Below are 23,593 nucleotides of genomic sequence, written 5' to 3'. Positions count from 1 at the left end.
TCTTTATACTATTGCCTGATGGTAATTCACAAACTTTTCTTAGTTTTTAGCTTTCAAGTATTTTCTTCCAGTGCTGCTTTCTCAAAACTTATTTACCTGCTTCTGCATCTGAAGCAATTTTCACTGAGCGGTGGTAGCAGGTGCCTTCGGGGTTCAGAAGCTCCCCAGGATCTTCTCTGCTGACTGTTATAGTGCTTCAAAAGAAGAAAGTATGGCAGCTGGCTGACAGAATCCTGAGGCCCTTCTAAGCCTCAAAGGCGCCCACTGCCAAGGCTCAGCAGCTCAGCAAAACCTGCTTCAGGAGAAGGAGTTAAACACTGAACTTTCTAAAACCAAGCACAAACCAAAAAATTCAGGGCAAGTGAAGCAGAGAAGTCACTAAACGCTTAATTATACTTATTTCCTTTAATATTGACTTAAAAAACTGATGTTAATGTGAAAAACAACTTTAGTCAGCATTAAGGCCCTAAAGAAATCTCAGCCCTAAGCTTAAACTTAAATTTTCATTAAAAGTATGTTTAAAGAAAAATGTTTAAGATATTCTTTATATATATATTATATACAATTTGAAAAAATAGAAAAAATACTTAATACATAACATCATTTTACTGAAATGGCTGTGTGGAATTATGATACTTAAATGAGGTATAAAATTCAAACTAGCAAGGTAATAATAAATATTTGTATCCCAGTCCATTTTTACTTAACAAAAAGTATACAGTAAATGAATAAAACATGACATTTTCAGAAATCCAGACCTTACCTATTGATTGTGGAGAATCCATATAAGGATTACATTTTGCATAGTGGGAACGGTCTGTGGCCAGCATTACTTCAAATACTTTATCTGTTTTGATGATTCCATTTTCTGAAATGAATGAGGCAAACATTTTAAGCTAGGAGTGAGATGACTAGATGCACTTTAAATTTACTCTGGTTGCACTGGAGAGACTGGACTGGAAGAGAGCAAGATTGGAAGTTGTTGCAATGGCCCAAGTAAACACAACCTGGTCTTCAGTGATGACACTAAGAATGAAGATAAGTAGAAGGATCTGAGTTATATTTAATAGGTAATATATACCTAACTAGCTAGCTTTGGAGGAAGGATGGTGGTTGAGATGCTGATATCATACACTGATTTGTGAAATCCTGGAGAAGGAGCAGAGTTAAGGAGGAAAAGGATAACTTACTTACTCAGTGACTATAAACCATACAAGTGGAGATATGCAGCAGTCCACTGAACACATGGATCTGGGGCTCAGGAAAGAGATCTAGGACAGTGATATAGACTTCTAGTAATATAGATGGTAACTGAAGCAATGGAAGTGAACTCAAGTGGCCAAGGAAGAATACACGAAGAAGAAAAACAAAAGCGAACACTGAAGAGCTGTGCAAAGGAAGTGGAACCTTCAAAGATTATGACAAAAAGCAGCCACAAGGGTAGATGAAAATCAAGCAGATAAACTCTTACAAAGCCCAAGTGAAAAGAAATTTTTCAAGAAGGAAAGCAAGGTCAATGATTATATTTGGATCCCCTAATGAACTATAAATTCTTTGAGATTAAGTATAATATGTTAAACTTAAATAGCCCTCATGGTACCATGCATGGTTATTATTCAGTAAGTCCCTTATTAACTCACTCAATATGTTTACTGACTGTCTAATACATACCAGACACAATGGTACATGCTTAGGATTATTATTATATAGGATTAGAAATAAACAAGATAACATAATTACAATTGTACAATTTAAATGAGTGGATTATATAATATAAAAGTATACTTTAGTAAACCTGTTTAAAAAAAAAATTCGGTGGGGGTGCCTGGGTGGCTCAGTTGGTTAAGCATCTGACACTTGGTTTTGGCACAGGTTGCGATCTTTGGGTCCTGAGATCGAGCCCCACATTGGGCTTCACGCTTGGTGCGGAGTCTGCTTGTCCCCTTCCCTCTGCTCCTCCACTTGCTCGTTCCATCTTTCTCTCTCTCTCATAAATAAATAAAAAATCTTTACAAAAAATTCAATGGGACTAGAAGTGGCAATCGAGAAGCTCTGATTCTGGGGGAGAATTAAAAGAAAACAGGGAAAGGATGGTGCCTTTTGGTGCAGCAATAAAGGGAAAATAATATTAAGGATCCTGCAGAAAAAAAAGAGCAATAGGACGTGCCAGCTCCTCCCCTTTCCCCCGCACTACTCCTAACACACACCATCCATTAAAGAAACTGCAAGTCACTATACTGAAAAAAGGTGCTCTGGATCTGTGTCCACAAAATGTCCAAAAATAGAAAAAAGGAAAAAACCCAACTCCAATCAAAGATACTGTAAAAAGAAAACAAAATGCAAATCAAAGCATTTCAGCTGAGGGGCACTTGGGTGGCTCAGCAGGTTGAGCATCCAACTCTTGGTTTTGCTCAGGTCATGGTCTCTGGGTCGTGAGATCAAGTCCCACCTCGAGCTCCAAACTCAGCAAGGAATCTGCTTGAGATTCTTCCCCCTCCCTCTTTCTTCCACCCCTGTTTGTGTTCTCTAAAATAAATAAATTAATTAATTAAATTAAATAAATTAAATCTTTTAAAAAACAAAAACAAAAAACGAGGGGTGCCTGGGTGGCTCAGTCGGTTAAGCATCTGACTTTGTCTCAGGTCATGATCTCAGGGTCCTGGGATTGAGCCCCATGCCAGGTTCTGCACTCAGTGGGGAGTCTGTTCTTCCCTTTCCCTCTGCCCCTCCCCCTGCTCATGCTCTCTCTCAAATAAATAAAATCTTTAAAAAATTAAAAATTAAAAAAACATTCCAGCTGATTAAACAGAAACAATAGTTTTAAAACTATACTCTAAGAAAACAGCAGAAGTAAGTAAAAGTATTACCAGGAACAATCAACCTTGTGACATATACTAATAAAACTATCAGACTTTACCGGCACCTGGTAGCTCAGCTGGTTAAGCGTACAACTCTTGATTTCAACTCAGGTCATGATTTCAGGGTAGTGAGATGGAGCCTGACAGTGCTGGGTGGGGATTCTCTCTCCTTCTCCTTCTGCCCCTCATCCCCTGCCCCTGCACCCAAGCTTGGCTGGGGAGCATACTCCCTCTAAAACAAAACAAACAACAACAACAACAATAAAAAGTATCAGACTTTAAAGGCATGGAAAAAAATCCTCAGAGCTTCAAGGCAAAGAACCGAATTACCTAATAAGGGTTTAAAAAAAAGAAAAAAAAAAAAAGGCAACCATCAGATTACCTAAGAGCAAAATTCAAAGCAAAGCAAGAATGAAGCAACATTTTCAAGAAATTCAAGAAAAGAACGTGCAGGGGCACTTGGGTGGCTCAGTCCGTTAAGCATCCGACTCGGTTTTGGCTCAGGTCTTGATCTCAGGGTCCTGGGATCAAGCCCCAGGTCAGGCTTGGCGCTCAATGGGGAGTGTGCTTGAGATTCCCTCTCTCCCTCTGCCCATGCCCCACTCCATATACTCACTCTCTCTCTCTTAAATAAATAAATCTTTAAAAAAAGAAGAGAAAAATGCAAATCAACAATTAAAAGCAGCAAACTACTGAGGCACCTGGCTGGCTTAATCCATACAGCATGCAACTCTTGATCTTGGGGTCATAAGTTCAAGCCCCACATTGGGCTTAGAGCTTACTTAGAAAAAAAAATTTTTTTTAAACCCCACAACAACAAAAAACAACAAAAAAAGCAAACTACCAATACATTCAACAACTTGGATAAATCTCAAAAGTACTAATCTCAGTGAAAGAAGCCAGACAAGGAGACATACACTATATGATTCCATTTATATCAAATTCTAGAAAAGTCAAAATCATAGTGCCAGAAGGCTGATCTGTGATTGCTAGAGATTCGGGGTAAAAGGAGTAGATTAATTGCAAAGGGGTACCAGGAAACTTTGTGGGTAAAAGAAATGTTCTATATCAGAAATCAGCAAATTTGCATAAAAGTCCAAATAGTAAATACTTCAGGCGTTGCAGACCAAAGTCTCTGCTGCAAGAACTCAACTGTCAACGTAGTGTGGGAACAACCACAAACAATATCAAATAAAGGTCATATTAAGATAAATTTTTACATCTAAAAGCAGACAGTAGGGGTGTCTGGGTAGCTCAATCGGTTAAGCTGTGACTCTTGATTTCAGTTCAGGTCATGATCTCAGTGTCCTGGGATAGGGCCCCACTTTGGGCTCCATGCTCAGTCAGGAGTCTGCTTCAGGATTCTCTCTCTCCCTCTGCCCCTCCCTCAGCCTGCTCGGGCACGCACACTCTCTCTATATAAAATAAATACATCCAAACAAATAAACAAATAAAGACTGACAGACAGTAAGCCAGATTGGCTTGTGAGGTGCAGTTTGCTGACCCTCGTTCTGTATCATTATGGTGTTGGGTTATATAACTATATCTGTCAAATTTTTCAAATTGTAATTTTTTTTTAAACGAGAGAGAGAGAGAGAACGTGTGCATGTGTGCACATGTGCACACATGCACGAGGGGGAGAATCTTAAGCAGGCTCCAGGCCCAGCATTGTTGGGCTCCATCTTACAACCCTGAGATCATGACCTGAGTTGAAATCAAGAGTCAGACACTTAACTGACTGAGTCACCCAAGTGCCCCCTAAATGTGGTTTTTTTTTTTTTTTAAGATTTTATGTATTTTAGGGAGTAAGCAAGAGAGCAAGAGAGCGCACGAGGTGGGGAGGGGCAGAAGGAGAGGGAGAAGTAGGCTCTCCTCTGAGCAGAGAGCCCCACACAGGGCTTGATCCCAGGACCCCAGGATCACGACCTGAGCCAAAGGCAGATGCTTAACCAACTGAGCCACCCAGGCACCCCTCACCAAACACTTTTTAAAAGCAGGTCACTATTTATTAAAAAGCTGAACACATCAAGGCTCAGAATCAAGATTTATTAGGCCATTATTTGGTGGCTTCCAAAATTTTCACCACAAGATTCTTTTATACTTTTGCCCTGAATTCCGTATTTTGAAAGATGCCTAAACTAGCTACATTTACTAAGTTATTAAGTCATTTTGCCATTTTTGGTAATTTGACATATACAACTGCCCTGCCCTGAAATATTTTTATCAATCAGCAAAATAATTTAATGTTTTACTTTTTGTGGATAGCCTAATTATGAGTAAATGTGTAATTACCATTAGGCTTTCTGAAATAGTGAACAGCTTTAGAACCACCCATACCCAATTCTCCTGTGCCCTAGGGACCAAGGACCTTAATTAAATAATTATAATAATGGCTAACATTGGTCCAAATATGCAATTGACCCAAAGGAGAAGTCAGTAGGATTCAAAAAGGAGAATGCAATAGAATCCAAGCCATAAGTCAAATAATAAAAAACTTGTAAAGATTAAAGCCATGTTAAGGTGTCTGTTTCTCTTTTCAACTTGAGGGGTGGTGGAAGGGTGAGAGGGAGATAAATTCCAGGAAAAAAACAAAAATGCTGTAAGAGACATGATTTAGATATGAAGAAAACTAAAATGTGACATGATTTCAAGCAACTGATCAAATGTAAAAACAGGGAAAAATATCCAACTACTCCTCTACAATAGTGGAGGGGTCTGTGATATTGGAAACAGAAAGTAGGGAATAAATTCACAGCAGACTACATAACTCAGCCAAATGTTGACATAGTCATACGATTATGACTATTGACTTTTAACACTTAAAAATCAACAAAATACAGAAAATTTATTTACTGCTCAAAACAAAATACAAATTACCAACTTTAACAATGTAAAAGAGCCACGAATAAGTTGGAAAATGAGAGGGAGAACTCCCTAGTATCCTTTGTTATAAAGTAGAAGGGTTACCAGAGGTAGTGTTAGTTTATAAATTATGAAACAAGAAACTAAGGTTAAAGTATATTACTTAAAGTTAGAAAGGTAGCCACAAAAAAGGAAGCAAAAAATTATGATATAACTATACGAGGGAGAGGTGGGTGTGTAGAGTTAAATACTTGTCCATCTTGGCAGGAGGTCAACAGATAATGTCTGAAGTCGATAAAACAAGAAATGACAGTTTAACCACATGACTTAAAGGCATGAAGATAATCACCAGAAAAAACAAACAAAAAAAAATGTTGTTAAAAGTGATTCCCTCTAGGCAATGAGTCTAGGGGTAGGGAGGAATGGAGCCAAGCAATTGTTATTTTTCAATAAATGCCCTTGTGTAGGATTTTACCATGTATATATATTACTTGACTAAAAATTAATCTTGGGGCACCTGGGTGGCTCAGTTGGTTAAAGTGTCCGCTCTTGATCTCCATTCAGGTCTTGATCTCAGGGTTGTGAGTTCAAGCCCCACGTTGGGCTCCACGCTGGGTGTGGAGCCTACTTAGAAAATAAATAAATAAATAAATAAATAAATAAATAAATAAATAAATAAATCTATCTTTAAAAAAAATAAAAATTAATCTTAATTCTCCTAACCTTGTTATCATAGATTCTATGTATTTAGGTAAGTATATACACAACACACACACACACACACACACACACACACACACACCTCCAATTAGCAAGATGTAAGATGTGGCAGGGCACTCCTTTTCCTTTACAATGGTAGAACTGTAACTGGGTGCATTATATAGTCTCTCTGTAGTTATGTGTAGTCTTACAATTAAGTTCTTGTCAACGGAACATACACAGAAATTATGTATGCAACTTTCAGATCATCCCCTTAAAAAGGAACGGGGGTTTTTCTCTTTCCCCATTCTTCTCCCCACTGGCTGGAATATGGAAATGATGGAGGTAAACTATCTTCAACCTTTCAGATAAGGCAAAGACTTTAGGAAGCACAAGGGAGATGGAACACAGGTCCTCAACATTTTGGAACAATTATATTAGCTCTAAACTGCTTATGCTTGGATTGTTACAGGAGATAGAAACCTTGATTTTGTTTCAGCCATTGTTATTGTGGTCTTTGTTATAGCAGCCGAACAGGTACCCTAATGCACACAGTATATGAAGAGGAAAACAAGATCAGTCTGAAGAACAGGACTGGAGTTGGAGCATGGGAATAGGTTATAGAACACCCTAAACAGGCCTAAAATCTGAGCAAGTATTGACCCCTGATACAGTAAGTAATGGGAAGGCTGGGCAGCCAAACGACTTAACAGAAAGCAGTATACTATGGAAATCAGCATAATGTGTAGAACAGAGTTGAGGGGAGGGAAACTGAGAGTGTAACAACCCCATCAGACACTTGGAGGTCTATCACTCCAAGTGTGGACTACGGACTCAGGCTGGGAGAGAACCAATGAAAATAACAGCAGAAGCAATGACTACGAAAGGCATCCATAAGAACTGCTGAGTTAATGTGGTAACAGTCTGAAAGAACCAATAACTATTCCAAGATTTTTGATCCAGGAGAACAGAAGAATGGAACTAACACTGGCAGCAATGGAAAGGAAGAAAGCCTGTGTTGATATGAAGCACTGAACACAAGGTGCTTCATGGACTTCAAACAAGTTTCTCTAATCTTGCTACAAAGTTACATCTCAATAAAAGAACTATTACATTACATTACATTACATTACTTAATTTGACTTGAACAGTTGTTAACCATCTACTCTATATTCCTTCTCAACCATCAATATGCCAGGAAAAACAGTAAGAAATGAACAGACTGGTCACCTTTACTTCCTATCTAGAATGATTAGGCCTAAGAGGTAAGCAGAGCTTGAGACACTTTCGGTATAGAAAGTCGGAGAGAGATTAGTTTTAAATTCATATTATAATCAAAGAAGAATTTCACATGATGGAAAGTTATGATAAAGCATATCATCTAAGTACCAGAGATTATTTAAAAATACATGTTTCTTACTAGAGGTGTTGAATCACTATGTTGTACACTTGAAACTAATGTAGCACTCCATGTCAGATAATTAAGAAAGAAAAAACACATCTCTCCCTGGACTGCTATCACTCCTAATAGATACATAAAGTTAACTATTTGTTTTGACACTATTTCTTAAAGGAGGATGTTCCCTGGACTCCTCACATTTGACAAACTAAGATGTTATACAAAATTCTAAAACATAGGTAACCAAATGTTAACTTCTGTGGCTCACTCCTAAAGCTTGCGCCCTGCAGCTGATTTTACAGAATCCACAATGCGACTGAAATCACAAAATCTAGGATTTGGAAGGGTCCTTTGGGAGTTTAGTGTACAGTTAAAGCTGATGACAGATCTCTTCTATGATATCCCTTATAGAAAAATGATCAACCATTCTTTGCTTCAACATATTCAGTGACAGAAAACATTATTTCTTAAAGCCAACTCTTTGATTGTTAGGATAGCTTTGTGAATACTTACTTACGAGCCAAGATCTGCCTTCCATTTGTCCTGGTTTGACCCTCCACTACATGCCATTTCCTAAAATATTTAAACACTGTTGCTCTCTTAAGCTTTCTCATCAAACCACCATATAAAATGCTGACTCTCTCTGGTCATCTTGATCACCCTTGTCTGATAATCCTTTTTTTTCACTGCTACTCTTAAAGCATGTTGGCCAAAACTAAATGTAATACTAATAAAAAATATGTGGAACAGCAAAATGGACTTAAGACCACATGAAATACAATGTAATACATTAGATCTAGTGCTGTCCAATAGAACTTATGATGATGGAAATGTTCTATGTCTGCACTACTAAGTTTAGCCTCATATGGCTACTGAGCTCTTAAAATACGGTTAGTGTGACTGAGAAACTGAATTTTAAATTTCATTTTACTTTAATTGATTTAAATGTAAGTAGGCACACTGATAGTAAAGCCACCCCCATTATATAAATTAGATCTTACTCAAGGTACTGTAAGTTTACCTATTAGTATGTACCCATAAGACTGACTTGAAATAAGCCAAAATGAGGAGGTATTTTCTAGACTCTAAATGATGCCCCAACTTCTGGAAAACAATCCCTTAGTATTTTCTTAGCTGGTTTTATTTGGCCCGTGAACACACATAATAAAACTAATGGAATATTCTCTTCTCCACTAGTTATGCTACTAGTAGCTAAGAACTGACATTCTAAATAGAAAAAGAAAATAATTCCAATTTATTTGCATAAATAAGATACAAAAACTACAAATTATTATAATTCTTATTCAAATACCTACTCAAGGTCTCTACTGAAATGTTAAGCATCTCAAATACAACATCCCCAAAAATAAACTCGCGCTCTCCCACGACTCCTTCCCACCACCCAAAAGTTCCTGCTGCTCACGCACTTATTGTTTCCAACTCAGAAAACGGCAAATCGTTCCAATTGCCCAGGCCCAAAACCTTGCTCTCATATCCTTGACTCCAATCTTGCTCCCATACCCCAAATCCAAATCTAGCACATGCAATTTTCTCTGCTTAGAATGCCTGTCCCCCCCTTCTATCTGCATAGCTAAATTTTCTTCCCATCCTCCAACTCTTTGCTCAAGTGACACCTTAGTGAGGCTTTCTCTCCCAAAACTGCAAACCTAGTACCCCACACTTCCAATTCTCCTTCCCTTCTTTGTGACTTATCATGTGACATACTAAGTATTGTACTTGTCTGCTCCCATTACAAGTAATCTACAAGAGAGAATATTTGTTTTGTTCAGTTTGGCATATAGAAGATAGTTAAATATCAGTTGACTGACAAATCCTGTAAACATTACAGTATATGCAAAATGACACAATCAAGGATGCAAAGTAAAAATAACTGATATTATTAGGGCACATTTAATCTTTCCTAACAAATAAAAATCAGTAAAAAAAAAATGTTTTAAGTGTCTAGTATAACATGTGAAGTCTATCAGTTAAGAGTTAACCTTCCACAAATGCTCAGGTTTAGACACCCCTGCTCTAGGAGACCACCTTTCTTAACCTCATCCACTCTTGTCCCCATCTTTTCCTAATTACTATCATGGCTTGATATTTTTCCAATAAAAGTAGAAAATAAATTCTAATATAAACATTACTGAAATTGTCACATTTCGTGGATTAAGCAGGCTCATAGTTGTTTTAAGTTAAATTTGTTTTAAGAGCACATTATCAGCCCATAATTATAAAATAACTATATTCTTCATTTCTGTAGACCTGCACTGTCCAATATGGTAGCCATTAGCCACATGTGGCTATTTAAGTTAACTAAATAAAAATCCAGTTCCTCAGTTGTGTTAACCACATTTCAAATGCTGAATGCCACATGTAGCTTAGTGGCTACCATATTGAACAGGCAAGATACAGACATTACAGAGAGCTCTACTGGGCAGGACTGTTACAGACATTTTTTCCCTAAAACCTCATTCTAAAGCATAAAACTGATTCGACTGAAACACTGGCAGAGTTTCTCATAATTTTCAATTCTCTGTGTCAGTGATTCTCAAAGTGGTCCCCCAGACCAGTGGGAGCATTACTTAGGCCCTTGTTAAAAATATAAATTCCTGGGGGCACCTGGCTGGCTCAGTCTGTGGACCATGTGACTCTTGATCTCAGGGTTATAACTTCAAACCCCGCATTGGGTGTGGAGCCTACTTAAAAAGAATAAATAAATTTATTTTTAAAAAATACAAATTCTTGGGGCGCCTGGGTGGCACAGCGGTTAAGCATCTGCCTTCGGCTCAGGGCGTGATCCCGGTGTTCTGGGATCGAGCCCCACATCAGGCTCCTCCGCTATGAGCCTACTTCTTCCTCTCCCACTCCCCCTGCTTGCGTTCCCTCTCTCGCTGGCTGTCTCTGTCTCTGTCGAATAAATAAATAAAATCTTTAAAAAAAAAAAAATACAAATTCTTGAGCCCTAGCAAGCTGTTTTACTAGCTCTCCAGGTGATCCAGGAGATTCTGAAGCATGCTCAAGTTTTAGACCACTGTTCTAAGTTACTTAAGAGTGGTTGTTGGGGCACTTGGGTAACTCAGTCAAGTTAAGTATCTGCCTTCAGCTCAGGTGATGATCCTAGGGTCCTGGGATTGAGTCGTGTCAGGTTCCCTGCTCCACGGGGAGTCTCCTCCTCCTTCTCCCCTGCCCCTCCCCCTCCTCGTGCTTGTGTGCAATGTGCACACGCTCTCTCTCTCTCTAATAAATCAATAAAATCTTTTTTAAAAAGTGGTTGTCATCATAAGCTATAAAATACTGAGACATACCATTACATTCTACAATATTCCATAAATGATATATCAACTACGAAATCATACACGACCGTATTTCTATTATGCCATCTTATAAAAGGTAAACTCAGTAGATATTTTCAATAAAATTATAATATTAAAACTAAAGCAATCGTGAACTTCATTTCTTTTAAAAAATATACAACTGTAATTTGCTTCCTCTTCCAATTTGCAGATCCTTTTTCACTTTAACATCAACACCTTTTTTTAAGTTCTTTATTGTAATTCCAGTATAGTTAACATTATAATGTTATATTAGTTTCATGTGTACAATATAGTGAATCAACAACATAATCACACTTTAATCTTTTTCTAAAGATTCAACTAGAAGCCTTTAAGTTAGGAAGAATACACAACAGTGGAATAACTAGGAAAAGAGAGAAATTTTCACATTTTGTGCCAAGTGAAATTCTCGTATGAGAAAATATTACTTTTATAATAAACTAATAAGTAAAAATGAAATCTACTAGCTAGAATTCAGCAAGAAGTTGAAACATTGCACAAGTGTTACCAGAGGCTAAACAATTTGAGTACTCTAATTTCCTACTACAAATCATAGATACAGTATAAGACTAAATATTTGCAATATCAACATGTATGTTAAATGTTAAATATTTATTATTAAATTTTCTGATAGAAAAAATCCTTAGAAATTCTAGCAAGGAATAATAACACTGCAATAAAATTATTATAAAACCAGTGGGGAAAGAGGTAGTCTTGACTTACTACAAGTTTGACCCAAAAAGGAGAGTCATTAAGAGCCTGATTACAAATTTCTGCCATAGCCAAGTGTTTACTGTGATAACTTACCAGTGGAAAATTACTTAGTCACAATTTGTGCATAGAATGTTTGGGATGTGTACACTAAAATGGTAGGCACTAGATCATTTTAAGAAATATTATTAAAATATTTACAACATATTGAGTTTGTGTAATCCATGGGAACATAAATCACACTTAAAAATACTGCCTCAGCATATAAATGTCCACTTCCACTCAAATATCCTTCCATAAAGTGAACGCTGGCAATGCTTGACAGAATTTTGAAAGCTAAACATTCTTCATTACTAAAAGCAAAGGACACAATTTCAAAATTTTTACATACCATAAAAAAAAAAGTCAAATGACTAATATTAAGTACTAACCATGTGCCAGACGAGGATGTTTATTTCTCTCACTCACCTTGGTATTCCTAGCACAGATCCAAGCACATAATATATATTTAATTGCATTTATGAAAAAAGGAATGAGTATTAAGTTGAGAGAATTCAAAGATTTAAAAAAACATGTCCTAGCCTTCAAGGAAGTTACAAATCGAATTAGGAAACACGACAAACACAAGAAAAGCTAAATAACATATGACAATTAAAAATACCACGTGGCAGGATACAATTATTTGCAAAGCTGGTGGCAAACGGAGTGCTATAAATTCTGACTAGAGTGAGGGTATCACGGACTGCGGTCCTTCTGGTCTCCCGACCAGACAGACAGCAACACTCTATCTCGATTTAAAAAAAGAAAGTAAGAGCACTCATCCCACCCTAAATTATCATGAAAGTTAGGAATACAATAACTAAAGAGAATGATATAAAGAAACTGCCTTGAAAAAAAGTTAGAACATTCCACACACACAATCATTTGTTGGATCCCAGGACCCCTGAAAGCTCCTGAAACACAAGTCTCCCAGGAATAGCATCCTCTTATTATTTCTTCCTCCGCCCCCCACGAAGATTTCCACTGGACAGCCGCCCCATAAATTTCTCCCAGCATCCGCAATGACAATACTCTCATCTTTCCCTCCCTCCCCTCGCCTGTATCAGACGGTGGCATCTCCCTCCTGAGGAAAAAAACGGAGGGCGGGGAGGTTGTATAGGAGGGAGAGAATGCTTGCAGTGAGGCCGATTATTAAGGAGGAGGAAGGCAAGACAACGCGGGGGTCGAGGGTGGGGTCCCCTCGGATCCAGCCCAGCCTCTAGGCCAGGCCAACATCTCCCCACCCCGAGGGCACGCCCCTCGCCCGCCAGACCCGAACGAGCCGGCGGCGGACTCGAGTGACAGCCCCACCACCTGTGCCGCAACCCCTCCCCCAGGCCCGTGGGGAGACGCCTGCCCCTGCCCCACCAAGAGCGGCCCGTGGCTCTTTCTCTACCCTTGCAGTCCACGTCGCCGAAGAGTGACAGGTCCCTGGGGGAGGCGATAGCAAGCGCACGCCGCTCGATACTGCTGGTGCAACACTGCACCGTACCCTCCAGCCGGCACGGGGCGGGGGCGTAGACAGAGCGTTCCGGACGGCCCAGGGGGACCCAGTCCAGGCCTAGCCTGGCCCAGTTGCCCCACACTGGGCGGGGGTGGCACTTACTGCGGAGATTGTGGATTAGCTCCGAGTGGCTGGCGCCGCCGGATTTCCAGGCCATCGCTAAGCACACCCGGAGCAGGTACAGAACCACCTTCAGCGCGGCGACGGTGCCCAGCAGCTTCCCCAAGAGTGAGACCACCTCCCACACGGTCACCGCCCCGCTTGCGTCCCCGCTGTAGTCTCCGCTGTGACTGCTGTCGCCGCCGGTGCCGCCACTGCGCGCTCCCGGCATCCCCCGCGGCACGCATGCGCTCTGTGACGCTGCGCGGCCTCGGGTGCGGCGGGGTGGGGCTGCCGGCAGGGGTGGCCTCGTGCCCCACCGCCTGCGCCTGTGGCTGCTGCGGCTGCTGCGGACGGGCTGCGAGCCCGGGCTGAGTCAGCGCCAACGTCGCCGCCGCCGCTGCTGCGTGCCGCCTCTCTGAGGCCTCGGGCTGTGCACCTCCAACTTGCTGAGTTTGCCCTGCTGCCAGGCGGGGTGGGCCCTGGCGTGGTCGGTCGCGTGCCTGGCTGCGGCCTTGGTCACCGAGGGCGGTGGCACGACGGCGAGACCGATTCGTGCCGCCGCTTCTGCCCGATCTGGTTACGCCGCGGCCGGTAGCTCCGTAGTCGCAGCTGAGTCAGCTGTTGCGAGTCGCGGGTCTGCTCCTATAGCTGTCCAGATTGTTAGACGGTGGGCTTCCTCCGTACTCCTCACCCAACCCAGTTGTCTAATATTTAGGTCCGTTAGAGTCAGAGCTCCGTGTGGTGGAACCTGAATACTCCTAATAGAACTGGAGGGCAAAGGCCCTCTCTCACCCGAGTACTCGAGCCGCAGGTTTTGTGACACGTACATCAGTGTTTGGTTAGCAGAGACTTTGGGACCCTGGTTTGTTCTCAACTCTAAAGCACATACTTGGAGAGTGGAAGAACGCCATAACAAGGACGGGTGGGTGGAGCGTGGGAGTGCTTTGCTCCTGCAAACAATGCAATCGGCTAAAATTACCACAGTATCTAATGGAGAATGTGTTATTTTCCCAACACAAGTGTGCATTTTCAGCTAATTAATCCACACAAATTCCACCGTTAGACTGGACACCAGCTTTATCGCTATCAGTCCTGCAAGACAATGAGTTCGGGAAGCTGACAGGGAGCATTGCCAGTCACATCCAGCTTGCTGCCTCCTAATCGGAACTGAGACTGACAGAATCCAGTCATCATTTAGACCAATGAACTTTTAAGAAAGCAAACAAAGCAATGTCGAAGACCTCTACGCTACTGCATGAGCAGTGATTTTCAAATTCCAGTTTTCATCAGATTTTGTCAAATGTGACAGTCAGTCTACTACCACTCCGAAATACACTTGTACATTAACTGTTGTCTGGGATTCTGTGACATAAATGAAACCACACCCAAAAAAGTGTTCTTTATGAGACTGTTGCATTGCCTACTGCCATAAGGAAGCACCTCAGTGTTCTTTAATATTAGAAATAAAATTGTCAGTTTGGGACTCTACTGGTTTTCTATCTCATCTCTGCAGTTACTAATATTCTAGTTAAAAGAACAAAACCAGCCTACTCTCAATAAGAGCCTGATAAGTCTCTCTAAAGCTGACCTAGATGAATTCCATCTACATGTGGTGCTTCCATAAGCTGTGGCTGTAAAATAGGACTACCAATATCCGTTAAAAAGAAGAGATAATGGCTCCTTTTAAAGAAACAACCAACACACAGCTATTTATTTTTTTTAAAGATATCTTTTGTATGCAGTAGGATTTACATTCTAATTGGGGAGATCTGCATTAAAAGAAAACAGGCAGTAGAGGGCAAAATATAAATACTATTCTGGTCTAGATGTCAAGTGCTATGCTTATTTACATCATCATGGGCTGGAGCAATCAGGAGAAGATAGGGGAAGGAACTGGTCCTTGAAGGATGACCAGGATTCTAAGAAGTAGAGAGGAATAAAAGGATTTTGTAGGTATTTCGAAGCACAGAAGCAGGAACCTAGAGCACTAATTCCTAGGCTGTCGACGTTACATATCAAACTGATTAATTACATACATAAATGAATTGAAGAAGGTTATACAGCTAGACCGTGGACGTCAAAACTAGAATTGGAGTTTTAAGAATTCCAACTCCAGGCTCTGATACTGTGTATTACCAACTTCGAAGTAAAGTATTTGTTTGAGAGACAAAGAGGGAGAGCTTTAGAATAAGTCTGTACAGTAATGAAGGTGCTTCTGTAAGAATTTAAGGATTTTCAGTATTTTCAAAGGGTGCTGAGATACAAAACTGAATGCTTGGGTGTAGCTACTAGGTGGTTTCTCTTGCATTGATTTTGTTTTGCTCTTAAATGTGTTTTACATTGCACAATTATTGCACAAATGCACCGTTTCAGTGTTCCTGTAATAAGGAAGGGCGCCCCAACTTCCGCGTGGGGGTTGACGGTACCCGCGTTGCCGAAGGACGAGAATTGGCTCTCGGCAGCCACCGTCCGCCGTGTAATGTCCGGCCCAATCAGGACTCCGCGGGAAGGGGCGGGACTCAGAGGCGCGCGCTGTGCTTCTTGCTGTACCTGTCCCGGTTGTTTTTGCCATGGAGGATATTTATGCTAAGTTTGTGTCTCAGAAAATCAGCAAAACCCGCTGGCGACCGGTACCTCCGGGGAGCCTGCAGACCGCGGATACCTTCGCTGCGGGCTCTTGGGACAATGAGGTACCTCCGCTACCAGGCGGGAAGCTCCTGCTTTCTTCCTTTCTCCGGGAACCGCGCCGCTGGCGGTCAGCGCGCGAACTCTCGCCTTGTAGCTCTTCTCACCATCTCCGTCCCCCAAGTCCCCGTCTCAAGTTCGGTTGTCTGGTTGGTACCTCAGAGCCATCGATGATGTGCCTGAGCCTCGAATTTCGTGTTTTAAACTGTCACCTTCCATTTATCTGAGATGATTTTAAAGCAAGGTTGCATGAAGGCAATGCAGATTTTAATGTTCAAGAGTTTGATGTATATTTCATCTCAAGAGAAAACTTTCTGCTTTACAGGAAAATTATGTTTCACTGTGGTCTATTGGAGATTTTGGGAACTTGGATTCTGATGGAGGGTTTGAAGGAGACCATCAGCTATTGTGTGATATCAGACACCATGGCGATGTAATGGATTTACAAGTAAGTCTGTCTAACATCCAAAAGCTAACTTTTAAAAAACCGAGAGTAATACGTTTAGAGATGCAAAGGACCTTAAATTTTGTCTAGTCTTATTCCGGGTTTACAGGAAACTGAGTTGTGTGTAGGTTATGATTTGCTAATATTAATTATATAGCTGCTTAATAGCAGAGTCAGAACTGGGGAAGGGGATGTGAATTTAATCACAGTTTTTAAAATCCTGATTTGTTTATTTGTTTGTTTGTTTAATTAGTTGGCCATCTGTGTGCCAAACACTATTTGGGGGGGCTTTACAAAAGTCCAACGTAATTTTCATCAGGAGCTTGTGAATCAGGTGTTTTATGTCACTGTGGAACAAGTACTGTGCAAGGCACTTCACATGGTTTTGCTTTTTGAATTCTTATAACAACCCCCTAAGTGGAGATTAGTTCTTCCATTTTAAAGGTTTACCAAGTCTTCAAGAACTTAACTTGGGGAAAAAAAAAAAAAAAAAGAACTTAACTTGGTTAATGTCTCAAAGCCAGTAAAGTGGGGGGGGGGGGAGCATGGAATTAAGTTTTCAAATCCTGGTCTGTAGGACTTCAAAGTCCCTGCATTTTCTTCTATAGAAAGCTGCCTAACCCTGAGAATGATTATTTTCTAAACCTCTATGGTAGTAGTCCAAAATTAAACCAGTTCTAGGTGAAAGAGTTGAGGGGAAAATTTTTGTTATTTATTCTTTATGAAAATCCTTTCATTTGTGTAGTGGTTTTGACTTTTCAGATCCATCATCACATTTTATTTGCTTAGCATTTATAGGCTCTTTGCATTTTAAAATTGTTGTACTGGTAATTGAGTTAAACAAATGGGCTTCCTCCCTATCGATATTTCTGAATTTATAACAAACAAGAATTTTCTATTTAGTTTTTTGACCAGGAAAGAATTGTAGCTGCTTCATCAACAGGATGTGTAACAGTTTTCCTTCACCATCCAAATAACCAGGTAAAGAATTTTTGCTTGCAAACTGAATTTATATTTTAATTATTTTTAAGGAGGCCCAAACCAGACTATATATAATAATGACACAAATAAGTTTCATACTCTCAAAATATGGAGGGGGAAATATCATATTACCTATCTTTTAATAGATTAATTCTCGAACCAGGTTTGCGTGAGCTTTTATTGAAATTAGATATCTCTTAAATTCTGTTAGTCCAGAGCTATCAATATGGTTTTCTGGCAAATAATTTTCCTGTAATTTTCTCTTCTAAGTTACTATTCTGATCTTTCAAAGAAAGAGCACCTTCTAGCTCAGGTATCATGAAGGAGAACAGGAACACCTACTTTGTTTCTGTGGATAGAACTTAGGTTTTAATTAGAAGAGAGGATGTACTATATGAAAACTTAACATTTTTTTCAGTGCCTTTCTTGTGTATTAAAAGCCTAAGTGCTGACCTTCATAATGATAGGGCAGTCCTTTAAAATACCCCCATTTGTAGTAACAGTTTTAAGTTGCTGGAAGAGAGTGCTTATTTAGATTTTCAGGCTAATAAAGGTCATCTTCCTAATAGACATGCCTAGTAAATATAAGACCCAGATCTTCTTAAGTATTTTTCTTAATGGTTTCAGTTAGAAAACACTAGAGATTTATTTCTTAGATGTAGGCTAATTCCATTAAGATTTGGAGTTGCTTTTAGGAACGCCTGGGTGGCTCAGCCAGTTAAGCGTCTGCCTTTGGCTCAGGTCATTTTCCCAGGGTTCTGGGATCAAGTCCCATCTGAATGAAACAAAGTATTTCACTTAAGGCTCCTTGCTAATAGAGGAGCTTGCTTCTCCCTCTGTCTGCGGCTCCCCCTGCTTGTGCTCTCTAGCACGCCCTTGTGCTCTCTCTCTCTCTCTGACAAATAAATAAATAAAATCTTAAAAAAAAAAAAAATTTAGAGTTGCTTTTGAACACACAACTATCTGATACCTAAACCATTTCTCTAAGTTTGAGATATTCTTGAATAGTGTTTTTTTAATCTAATCCAGTATTTACAGAACTTTAATGGAAGTAGTTTCTAGGCTTTAGTGCCCAGAAATACAAAGGAAAAAGGAGAGGGTTTTTCTTTTTCTAGGAGGGTATGAGACAGAATTTTAAAATACTCCTTATTCAGGGAAAAGTGCTAGTTTTTAGGGCTTTGCTTTGATTCATCATATTCTCATTTCTGACACCTAGACTCTGTCAGTCAGCCAGCAGTGGACAAGCGCTCACTACCACACGGGCCCAGGCAGTCCTTCCTGCGGCAGTGCACCGTGCACAGGTGTTGTGTGCAGTAACCCAGAAATTGTCACCGTCGGAGAAGATGGTCGGATAAATCTCTTCAGGGCCGATCACAAGGAGGCAGTGAGAACCATAGGTAAGAAAAATCATACTTCTTTTGTTATCACATCATAATTGAGCAACTACCATGTGCTAAGCAGACCCAATGCTAAGTGTTTGAAGGATGTAAAAATATACAAAGTAGGATCCCTTTACAAAACAATATGTCAATAAGGTGTATATGAATGAGTGACTACACAGTAGAAACTATTTTGGGGTTTTTTGGAGGTTTTTTTGTTTGGTTTTGGTTTTGGGTTGTTTTTTGGCTGGGGAGGATTATCAAATAAAGAATGGAGGAGCAAGTGGCAATTAACTTAATCTAGGTTCTAGACCATAAATAATACTGAGTGATGGCACACCAAACAAAGGGAATAACATGGAGGAAGGATAAGTCCATTTAGAGAATGATAAAAAGTGTAGTTTTCGATACTTACATAGAAGAGGTGACAGATAAAGCAAGAGAAGTAAGTTGGGGCCAGGTTGTGAAGAGTTGAATGCACAGCTACAACGGTTACATTTTGTTAGGTGGGCTGCTAAGGAGCCATTGGATCTTTTCGACCGAGGGGATGATACACTCCCTGTCATGCTTTAGAAGGCTTATTCTAGTCTAGTAGTTCTCAACTATGCCTTCCACAGACTTACCTGACAATAGTTTTAACAACCCACCACCCTAGACCTCCTGAATCAGAACCTCTGTGGATTCAGCCCATGAATCAGTTCTTTGTATTTATTATTTTTTTTTTAGTTCTGAAGAACACTTATTTAACGGTTAAGGACCATTGCCTGGAGTTCGGAGGAGTGTCACAAAACGAAAAGACTAGAAATATATGTTAAATTATATGGTATAAGCGTAAACCCTCTAGGTAAAGAGAGTTAATGAGGCTGAAGATGAAGAAATTTCTTTTTAAGATTTTATTTTTTATTTTATTTATTTATTCTTTTTAAAGATTCCACTCATTTATCTGAGAGAGAGAGGAAGAGGAGCACGAGAGAGCGAGCACGAGGCGGGGGGGAAGGCAGAGGGAGAGGGAGAAGCAGGCTTCCCACTGATCAGGGAGCCTGACGTGGGGCTTGATCCCAGGACCCTGGGATCATGACCTGAGCCAAAAGCAGATGTTTAACTGACTGAGCCACCCAGGCACCCCTTAAGATTTTATTTTTAAGTAATCTTTACACCCCATATGGGGCTTGAACTTACAGCCTGGAGATGAAGAGTTGCACGCTCTACCAGCTGAGCCAGCCAGGGACCCCTAAAGATGAATAGATTTGAGATGAGTCAGCCAAATGATAAAAGTTCAGAATGAGCTCTATAGGAAGCACTGGGGTTTGGAGGTTCTGGGTTAAGCACTAGTGGGAGATATAAAATTGGATATAGAGGAACTTGAGTAGCTATATCAGCAATGGAGGGTAACAGTCTTAAGTGGAAATAGAGAAATAAGTGAAAACTCTGCCCTCTGGAAAACAGATGTTCTGTAAGTAAGATTTTTCTATCAAAATCTATAAAATCTATAAAAATGCATATATTACTGTGCATTTTTCTATAGAAATTAGACTGAATTATTTAAAAGTTCACTTGCAATATTTCAATCAATAGAAGGAATGGCATTTAAGAATTTTATGGAAAAGTAAAGCTTATTAACACATACTACTGTTTTCTTAATTTGTAGACAATGCAGATAGCAGTACACTCCATGCTGTAACCTTCCTTCGAACTCCTGAGATTCTTACAGTAAATTCAATTGGGCAGTTAAAAATATGGGATTTCAGAAAACAAGGAAATGAGCCCTCTCAAATATTATCACTGTAAGTTTTCATTTGTAATTTCAGTAGTGTAATGCAAAATTAATTTGTTCAATTGCTTATAGCAACTGACTTTAAACCATATTGTATTTTAATTGCATTTGAAGAGAATGATCCCTGATTAAATTTGGTAGAGCAAGAATAATTTAATGGGCTTGGTACTGCTGTGCTGCATTTAGTAAATATTTGTCATATTGATTCAGAGCCTTTATCTCTTTGAAGTTTATATTATTTAATGGGGAATTTATTTTTTTTATTTTTTTTATTTTTTTTAAAGATTTTATTTTTATTTATTCGACAGAGATAGAGACAGCCAGCGAGAGAGGGAACACAAGCAGGGGTAGTGGGAGAGGAAGAAGCAGGCTCATAGAGGAGGAGCCTGATGTGGGGCTCGATCCCATAACGCCAGGATCACGCCCTGAGCCGAAGGCAGACGCTTAACCACTGTGCCACCCAGGCGACCCGGGGAATTTATTTTTACTCAGCAAATCATTCTACTGATAATAGGTACAGTGCACTCCAGATGTGATTGGGTAAAAAAATACAATCCAAGATATTTTTTCTGAGCAAAAATCCCCATTCTATGTGGGCAGTTTTCTCTTCTAAGAATATAGAATGTGTCAAACTGGGAAAGTAACTATATAAACAAAGTATTAAATAAGGTAAAAGTAAAGAACATGCTGTTTAGTTGTACATGGTGTTTTTAAAATGCCAAGAAATGGAAATATGTTTGCATATCTTACCATCAGATTATCATGCTCCTTATGTCTCCAAATTGAAGAGGGAATAACTTTGGCTCTAATTCCATTGCACAATTCTAATATTTAGAAATATATTTAATACACTCAATTTTTTGACATGATTTAAGTTCAGCCAGTAGCTCCAGCCACAAAGTTATCATATAGTTACTAGAATGAAACATGTTTCATGGATTTTGCAAAGATAAATCATACCTCACAACATGTTTGATGTCACTGTATCTCCCATAAAAGGACTGGTGACCGAGTGCCCCTCCACTGTGTTGATAGACATCCCAACCAGCAGCATGTTGTAGCTACTGGTGGCCAGGATGGAATGCTGAGTATTTGGGATGTTAGACAAGGCACTATGCCTGTGTCTCTGCTGAAGGCTCATGAAGCTGAGAGTAAGTACTGTGGATATACATAAGTTTTTGTTGGGTAGTAATGTGATATATTGTAAGCAGCTTTCCGTAATGATACATACAGATCATTTTACATTGTAGCTTTTGGCTGAATTATATAAATGTATAATAATTAATCCCTTTTTATTTGACACTTAAGTTCTTCAACATGTTTCATTTTTCTATCCAAAACCACAGTGATTATCCTTATATGTTCATCTTTATGTGCTTATTTTCTTAGGATAATTTTTTAGAAGTACAATTGGTTCACCAAAACAAAGCTGTGGTACATGTTATCGAACTGTTATACATAAAAATAATACTAGTTTATATTGCCATACTCTGTATAAGAGGATGCCCTTTTCCCATGCAAATAGAGGCTATTGTTAATATTTACCAATCTGTGTGTTTCTCAATTTATTGTACCTTTTTTTTTTTTTTTTGACAAGAACAGTGTATACAGGATCTTATCCCCTTTTTTGTTCATCTTTTGATTTTGGTGGGGATTTTTTGACTAGACAGAAATATTTCATTTTATCACTGTCTTTGATACCATGACTGGATTATAGTTTTAAATTCCGACTTAAGAGAAGTTTATGTTAAGCCTTGCTTGAATAAAAGTACAGAAGTAGAAACATACTAGTATTGTAACGTCTCAGTTTAAGTTTCATGTTATTACCTTGGAAAGATAAATGATTTTTAAGATTTTATTTAAGAAGCAAATTAAAGGGTAGAAATTTTTTGCCTCTTATAACTATACCGGGGGTGGGGGAAGAATAAAAAATAGGATATGTCCTCATAGAATCTGATGTTGGCTAAGCCAGTGGTAGTAGTATTACAAACTTTCAGATCTCTTCTTCTAGTCCCCCCTTTTTAACTACCAGCCTGTATTGCTAAGCAATACATCAAATGTAGCAGATTGTAATGTATTGTTTTGATTCATTCTGACGCTTGGCTAGAAATGAAATAAGATGTTTTGGTATAGATTTGTTTTCTACTTTGAAAAATACTTAAGAAACTAGGTTTGTACAGTCGACTTATGGTTCTACAGGCTATTTTCTTTCAGGTTTTTTTTTTTTAATGAAACAGTATGAATATATTTTCCGTAGGGATTTGCCCAGAAGAAGTTCTCCTGAGGAAGATGACCTTTTAATGTTTTGTGGCATGATGCTTAACTGTGGTAACTGTCAGAATGAAAATTGCCACTTGCAAGCATGTGCCTCCTAATACCTTTTATGCTGTGTCCCGGGCACCTTCTGTGCTGCCTCTTCAAGGTTCTAATCCAGAATCACAGAACCCTTGTTCACAGACTACCTGTTTGATTTGCATGCTGCAGAGAACCTCCGAAGGCGTCCTGGCCAGTCATTGGCCTCCATTTGTCTGTTGACACACAAAGTTCCCTTAAAATTTAGAACTCGCAGGGTCCTCAATCTCAGATTGGCTTCTTTAAAGCCCTCCATCTGAAACTGAGTCCAGATTCTGGGAGCATTTCTAGGTTTTAGTTTGTTAGGAGCTTGTTGCTATTTCTGTCATATATACCAGAGGTATCCAGAATCCTGGCATGAAGCAAAATTGAACTGCTGCTTAGAAATTCATTTGTATGTTACTTTTATGGTCTTCTCTCTGTTTTTCCAGTAATATAACCTTCATATATATATATATATATATA

At 39.4% G+C, this 23,593-nt stretch overlaps 2 protein-coding genes across 6 annotated transcripts in view; one reads left to right on the top strand and one right to left on the bottom strand.

Annotated features, from left to right (window-relative positions):
- Positions 1 to 13,756, bottom strand: part of PCMT1 (protein-L-isoaspartate (D-aspartate) O-methyltransferase) — a 40,519-nt gene extending 26,763 nt beyond the window's left edge. For both annotated transcript variants that reach the window (XM_040627953.1, XM_008695057.2), the window contains exons 1-2: positions 13,513 to 13,756; positions 764 to 868 (exon numbers count right to left, since the gene is read on the bottom strand). In XM_040627953.1, the coding sequence (XP_040483887.1) occupies positions 764 to 868; positions 13,513 to 13,741 (334 nt within the window). In that variant the 5' untranslated portion in view covers positions 13,742 to 13,756. The remainder of the gene's footprint in view (positions 1 to 763; positions 869 to 13,512) is intronic.
- A 2,252-nt stretch (positions 13,757 to 16,008) lies between these two features.
- NUP43 (nucleoporin 43) overlaps positions 16,009 to 23,593 on the top strand; it is a 12,592-nt gene continuing 5,007 nt past the window's right edge. For 3 of the 4 annotated variants that reach the window (XM_008695006.2, XM_008695007.2, XM_008695005.2), the window contains exons 1-6: positions 16,011 to 16,202; positions 16,523 to 16,645; positions 17,546 to 17,623; positions 18,840 to 19,020; positions 20,651 to 20,786; positions 21,776 to 21,927. In XM_008695006.2, the coding sequence (XP_008693228.1) occupies positions 16,083 to 16,202; positions 16,523 to 16,645; positions 17,546 to 17,623; positions 18,840 to 19,020; positions 20,651 to 20,786; positions 21,776 to 21,927 (790 nt within the window). In that variant the 5' untranslated portion in view covers positions 16,011 to 16,082. Of the gene's footprint in view, positions 16,203 to 16,522; positions 16,646 to 17,545; positions 17,624 to 18,839; positions 19,021 to 20,650; positions 20,787 to 21,775; positions 21,928 to 23,593 lie in introns of all 4 variants that reach the window. The other variant, XM_040627952.1, reaches the window with a different exon arrangement.

Source organism: Ursus maritimus, unplaced genomic scaffold (assembly GCF_017311325.1).
Source record: "Ursus maritimus isolate PB19 unplaced genomic scaffold, ASM1731132v1 scaffold_13, whole genome shotgun sequence".
NCBI lineage: Eukaryota > Metazoa > Chordata > Mammalia > Carnivora > Ursidae > Ursus > Ursus maritimus.
The sequence above is the reverse complement of the archived record's forward strand: the minus strand, read 5'-3'. Positions and strand labels throughout refer to the sequence as shown.